Genomic DNA, 6,713 nt, shown 5'->3' with positions numbered 1-6,713 from the left:
CTAAATATTTGGAGTGTTTCACATTTGTGTCTTCTCCTCATGGGTCTGGATGTTGTACAGTGGAGCAGCAGTTGTTTAAGTCTGGAGGGAAATGTCAGCACAGTCTGAGACAAGGAACAGAGCACAGGTTTTTGAATGTGAATCGTCGTGACAGATGGTCGCGAACCATTTGCAACATTCCTTTCCAAATAAAGCTTGCCTAATTGTGCCGAGTTAAAGGTCCATACCAGTGTTTTTACTTACCTATCTATGTATAGGTAGAAGTGACTTGAAGTGGTGTTTAAACACTGTGTGGGAGCAAAAGTCTGAATAAAATTAATTTCAATAGTTTAACCATGGAAAGGCTAGATACAATACTGGATTACTTCTGGATTACTGGATTAAGTTCAATACACAATCGTAGTTTGTGTTCATGTTGTAGTTATGGAAGAATATAAGACAGACAAACAGACGGACAGAATCCCCATACTGGCAAATACATTTAATTTGAACGAGTTGTGGCGCTGGACCTGCAGCCGTCCTTTATTTTGAAGTTCCATAGCGGAAGTGTCGTGTAACACTGCCACACTTGACTCTCCGGAGCGCAGTGAGACAGAGCAGAACAGGTTGGAGCAGCAGACTGACGCTGCGTCGCTCACTGGAGACTCTTTCTTTCCTGGAGGAACATGGCTCATTTCTGAGGATTTCAGCAGGAGAAGATTGTGATTAAAGCTGTGGATTCACCTGCTGTGTTTGTTTGGTGAGGAGGAGAAAAAAAAACACGAGAAAGGACGAGTGGAATAGTGTTGGAAGAAGCGTCTGGGTTGTTTTTTTTTACCTTGTAAAGAGGATTCGGGAAGTAGCTGCTGCTGCTGCGGCTGCTGAGAGTTAGTTCAGTGACAGATACAAAGTGCGGCAGTGGATACATTGTTCACCATGGCTCACAATAGACTCCTGCGCGCTGTTTTCACCTTGTTGTTTACTGTCGCCTTCCTAAACGTGGGGATTTACCGTGTGAACGGACAGTACGGCGGCGGCGACCGCGGAATGTCGATACCGGAGCACGGATTCTGTCAGCCGATCTCCATACCACTGTGCACGGACATCGCCTACAACGAGACCATCATGCCGAACCTGCTGGGTCACACCAACCAGGAGGACGCGGGGCTCGAGGTGCACCAGTTCTACCCGCTGGTGAAGGTTCAGTGCTCCCCGGACCTCAAGTTCTTCCTCTGCTCCATGTACGCGCCCGTGTGCACGGTGATCGAGAAGGCGCTGCCGCCGTGCCGCTCTCTGTGCGAGCGCGCGCGTCAAGGCTGCGAGGCGCTCATGAATAAGTTTGGCTTCCAGTGGCCCGACAGTCTCGCCTGCGAGTCCTTCCCCGTGCACGGCGCCGGGGAGCTGTGCGTCGGGCAGAACATGTCGGACCGCACGGAGCCGGAGGCCCCCTCTCCTCCTCCGTACCCGACAGAGCGCACGGACCCCATGCACGGTCAGTACCGCTGCCCGAACTCGCTGCGCGTGCCTCCCTATCTGAACTACCGCTTCCTCGGGCAGGAAAACTGCGCCGCTCCCTGTGAGCCCAAAAGATCCCACGGGATGATGTACTTCAGCGAGGAGGAGCTCAAATTCGCCAGAATCTGGATCGGCATCTGGTCAGTGCTGTGCTGCGCCTCCACCCTGTTCACGGTGTTGACCTACCTGGTGGACATGAAGCGCTTCAGCTACCCGGAGCGCCCCATCGTCTTCCTCTCCGGCTGCTACACCATGGTGTCCATCGCCTACATCACTGGATTTCTACTGGAGGACAAGGTGGTTTGCAATGACAGGTTTGACAATGACATGCGGACTGTGGTGCAGGGGACAAAGAAGGAGGGCTGCACCATCCTCTTCATGATGCTCTACTTCTTCAGCATGGCCAGCTCCATCTGGTGGGTCATCCTGGCCCTCACCTGGTTCCTGGCAGCAGGGATGAAATGGGGCCACGAGGCCATCGAGGCCAACTCGCAGTACTTCCACCTGGCAGCGTGGGCCGTGCCCGCCATCAAGACCATCACCATCCTCGCCGTGGGGCAGGTGGATGGAGATGTTCTGAGTGGAGTTTGCTTCGTGGGCGTCAACAGCGTAGACGCCCTGCGGGGCTTCGTTCTGGCACCACTCTTCGTCTACCTGTTCATCGGGACCTCGTTCCTCTTGGCGGGCTTCGTGTCCCTCTTCCGTATCCGCACCATCATGAAGCACGATGGCACCAAGACGGAGAAGCTGGAGAAGCTGATGGTGCGGATAGGGATCTTCAGCGTGCTGTACACCGTGCCGGCCACCATCGTCATCGCGTGCTACTTCTACGAGCAGGCCTTCAGAGAGCAGTGGGAGAAGACGTGGGTCAGCCAGACGTGCAAGTCCTACGCCGTCCTGTGTCCGCACCAGAACCACCCCAACATGAGCCCCGACTTCACTGTCTTCATGATTAAGTATCTCATGACTCTCATCGTGGGCATCACGTCTGGATTTTGGATCTGGTCCGGAAAGACACTGAACTCCTGGAGGAGGTTTTACACGAGACTGGCCAACAGTAAACAGGGCGAGACCACGGTGTGACGTGGTTTGACCCTGCACAGACTCCGTAGTGACAGAAAAACTGAATGATAATCCTCGTTATCTTCATCTCTGTATGTTTTCTTCTTTTTTTTTTAAATGTACATATTCACTTTTTGAGATTTTTTGTAAGTATATATTTGTATTTAAAGATTTTAAAAGACAAAAACAAAAACAACACTTTTTTTTTTCTCTTTTTTTTTGACTCACTCACTGTGGACACTACTGGGAGTATGTGCTGTCTTTGATCAGTGGACTGCCTCTGTGCAGCGGGGTCTATTCTAAGCAGAGTCCCGTGAAACCCAAGTGCTTCCTCGTGGCTGCTTCTTCATCCTGATTAAGCAGCTGTAGTGTGTGTGTGTGTGTGTGTGTGTGTGTTTGTGTACAGTGGAGCCGCAGTTGTCAGAGTCTGGAGGGAACTGTCGGCAGTCTGGGGACAAGAGACGAGAGCTGGTGCTCACTGCAGGTTGTGAATGTGACTCATTGTGACAGATGGTTGTTGCTGGTCGTGTGACAGTTCCAACATTCCTTTCCAAATATAACAACACACCTCATCGTGCCAGGTGGACGGCAGTGTTTCTGCCTCTTTTAATCCACAACGTTGTTGTTGTGATTGTTTTAATGAGGGGTTGATTGTTATTTTTTTCTCTCAATCACTGGCATCAGAAAAACCTGCTCACTGTGCTGACTGTGGTTTCAAAGTGTTGTCTGCTAATTAGATTGGAAATAGTTTGGCATCGCTATGGCACATCCAAGGCTGCAGAGAATAATCAGTTATGAATCGACTGTTAAATTCATCTCTAAATGTTTTAGAAAGCACTTCTTTCTGATGGGCTGCAACGATGAATCGATTACTCAATGGATCGTCAACCGTTTTGATCATCGATCAGTCGATTTTGAGTGTTTTCTCAACAACTCTACGAACTTTCCAGCTTCTTAAATGTGACCATTTTGTGGTTTATTTGCCCCATTTGACAAAGAAATCATTCAAACATAATAATTTTTGGTTTCTGGACAAAACAAAGACACTTCAGAACTTGATCATTTCCATTTTCTGACATTTTAAATAGATTAATTGATTATGAATAAAGTTTTATGGACTAAACAAGTAATTGATTAATTGAGAAAAAAAAATTGAATCCCAAATAAAAAGGTGTCTGTCATTTTTCTCAATTTCTCAATTAGTTGTTTGTGAAAAATGTGAGAAAATAGTTTCCAAAACCTCAAAAATAGCAACTTCCTCATCCGTTGTGGTTTGTCCACAAACTAAATATAGTCAGTTCTCTGTCACAGAGCAGAAAATAAACCAGAAATTTCTCACACTTAAGAGGCTGAAATCACAAAAAACAGTTTTTTTCTTTGATTTTTCCAAACGGTTGACGATTAATTAAGCGAACGGATTCATTTTTGCCGCCTTAACATTCAGTATAATTGAAACACAAGGTGCGTGTTTGTTTTTAAACGTGGTCGTCTTCAATGTGAGGGTGTAAAACATGCACACACACTGCTACTGAACATGAATTATGAGTTCTCGTGAAATCTACCACAGTGACATTTAAGGTTCTTAAACACAAGGAAAGGAAAACATGAGAAGCATTAAAACACGTGTGTTTAACTTTGTCTAAACCTAAACCATTCCTGTCTTTACAGTGCTGTGTTAAAATACTGGACAACCTTTGTTTTTTTTCACATTTATTGACTTTTAATTAACAGTGAAAGTTTGATGTCTAAGGTTCATGCCATGTGTACAGATGTACTTAGTCTGCCACTATGTCAAGAAATTGATCAGGGGTTGCAATTAACAGCTATTTAAATTAATAATGAACATTATTTTGGTTTCAAATGGAGTCAATAAGATGGAGCAAAGTAACCAGAACATATTCATGTTTAAGAAGCTGACAGTAGAGATAAAAAGAAACACCCAAACTGATTAAATGATTTGATTCTCTAACGATTTGGTGATTTAATTTAGTTGTTGATTATTTAATGAGTCATTATTGCAGCCATATTGGACTAAAAAGTAACCATTATTTTCACAATCAATTCATCGAAAATGTTGATCAGTGTTTTCCAGAACTTCGAAATGATTTGAAAATATTCACATCTAACTTGTTTTAATGAGATTGATGAAATATTTCCAGTTATCTCAAGACGTTTGGGCTGTTAATTATGAATTTAAAAAAAAAAGAAAAGTAAATTATGTTCAGATAGAGGAAATAATCAAGGATATAATTGACTTTATCACACGTTCTCTTGCCCTCTTTTATCTCGTGTCCTGTCAGATTATAGAGCTGAAAACCCAACTTTTTTTCCCCCCCTTTTTATTGTATTAAAAATCCTCCTGAAAACACAAATTGAAACAGATGCAACAATTATAATACGTAACTATTGATTTTAACATTAAAAAGCTGCCATAACAACAACAACAACAACACAACAGTGACTGCATCACTAACGGAGCAGGAAAACCAGATGCTGGATTCTTCAGGTTTGTCCAGATTTAAACACGGCATTGTAAATATTGAGTTAATAATAGGAGACACCTTTTGGAATTGTGTGTTTGTTTTTATGTTGTTGTTGTTTTTTTGGTTTCCTTGAGTATATGTTGTGCTGTGATTTAACCTGGAGGTTGAGTGTGTGAGTCACTGCTGAGAGGAGCCTTGGGTTGATGTGCATGCAAAGTAATGTGATCCTGGTGTGTTGACTGTGGGACTGAGGAGCAGCCAGCGTGTCTTCCACTGCAGGAAAAAAAGGAGGCCTTGTGCTGAAATGCAGAGCAGCTGCTGTCAGTGCAGCTCACACACGCACACACACACACACACACACACACAGACACACACATGACTTGTGTACTTGTCAAGCGCTCTTCCACATGGTGCTTCCGATTCATAATAATCCTTTTATTGTGTTGACGGCTCTACAATAGTCATGGCTTTGAAGTAAATTTTTTTTTCTTTTTCCCTTTGCATTTGTTATGAAGAGAACTTTTATATTTATAGAAAAAAAAATTATATATCACTACATTGATTTCTTTATGAGAATAAAAACAGCAGTCTCACCCTTGTAACTGCCTGAGTCTTTGTAAAAAATGTCTTTTGTTCCCCTCATAGAAACATGAATGTGCATGTTTGGCATCACAGGGCCCGGTTCAGGTTTCCTCAGGTCTTTATTAACACATACAGCGCTCTCTCTCGCATATCGAATATCCTTATTTTAACATCTTAAGAGGTTTCGAAAATGTTTGCCCTCGGATTTGTGTGTGGATGCATTCATGTGCAGCCAAAATCGTGTCGTAATCTTCGGTAATACGAGCCCGTTCTCTGTGTTTTGCTGAGTGACAGTGCCGCGAAGACGAGATAATTCCTAATTTAATCTGCCGAGCCCTCTTATTAACTTTGGTTTCTTTCGGTGTGCTTTGAAGTCGTCCTCGTCTCTCACATTTAAATCAGGGTGCTATGTCATTGTGGGATTTCCCCGATGCCAGTCTACAGACAAAGATGCAACTAATAGTAACTCTGTCAATGCACGTACAGTATGAGCGGTAGTATTAGACCAGTGGTGTGTGATCTCCACTTATTTACAGTCGAAAAAGCAGCTTCCGCAAAAAGAAATTCCATTCATTGTGACAGTCTCAACAAAGCGTGACTCAACCTTAACCATAACCTGTTCCTCAGAAATGATGTTCGGCCTCATTAGGACCAGGTTTTAGTCTCCATGGAGACAACTGGTTCTGGTAAGGTCAGTGTTTATGTCCAGAAAAAGTCTTTTCAGGTAAACATGAAAACCAACCCCTTAACTTTCCCTTTATGAGTTTCACAGGACACCTACAAAGCATGTTGTGTGTAAAAAGATGCTCTTCTGCATTGTTACTTTTGACTTTGGTACCAACGAAGCGTTTTCATCCAGAAAACTGCCACTTACTGCATTTTCTGTAAACCCTAGAGATGGTTATGTGTTAACATTTCAGTATATCAGCAGTTTGTGAAATACTCAGACCTGCCTGTCTGGCACAAACAACTATTCTACATTCAAAGTCACATAAATCACCTTTTGTCTCCATTCTGATGTTTGGTTTGAACTTCAGCAGATTGTCTTGATCATGTTTATGTACCTAAATGTGTCATTAGTGTAGGTTAGTG

General features: G+C 43.7%; 1 protein-coding gene across 1 annotated transcript; it reads left to right on the top strand.

Annotated features, from left to right (window-relative positions):
- The first annotated feature begins 582 nt into the window (after window positions 1–582).
- On the top strand, window positions 583–2,656 carry fzd1 (frizzled class receptor 1). The gene has a single exon (XM_044033114.1). The coding sequence runs from the start codon at window positions 916–918 to the stop codon at window positions 2,575–2,577; it is 1,662 nt and encodes a 553-aa protein (XP_043889049.1). The 5' UTR covers window positions 583–915; the 3' UTR covers window positions 2,578–2,656.
- Window positions 2,657–6,713: the final 4,057 nt, after the last annotated feature.

Source organism: Solea senegalensis, linkage group LG9, assembly GCF_019176455.1.
Source record: "Solea senegalensis isolate Sse05_10M linkage group LG9, IFAPA_SoseM_1, whole genome shotgun sequence".
In the NCBI taxonomy this organism is placed as follows: domain Eukaryota; kingdom Metazoa; phylum Chordata; class Actinopteri; order Pleuronectiformes; family Soleidae; genus Solea; species Solea senegalensis.
The sequence above is the reverse complement of the archived record's forward strand: the minus strand, read 5'-3'. Positions and strand labels throughout refer to the sequence as shown.

Bases quoted from the DNA above. Each gene is read 5' to 3' on its own strand.
- fzd1 (XM_044033114.1), top strand. From the start codon at position 916: ATGGCTCACAATAGACTCCTGCGCGCTGTTTTCACCTTGTTGTTTACT.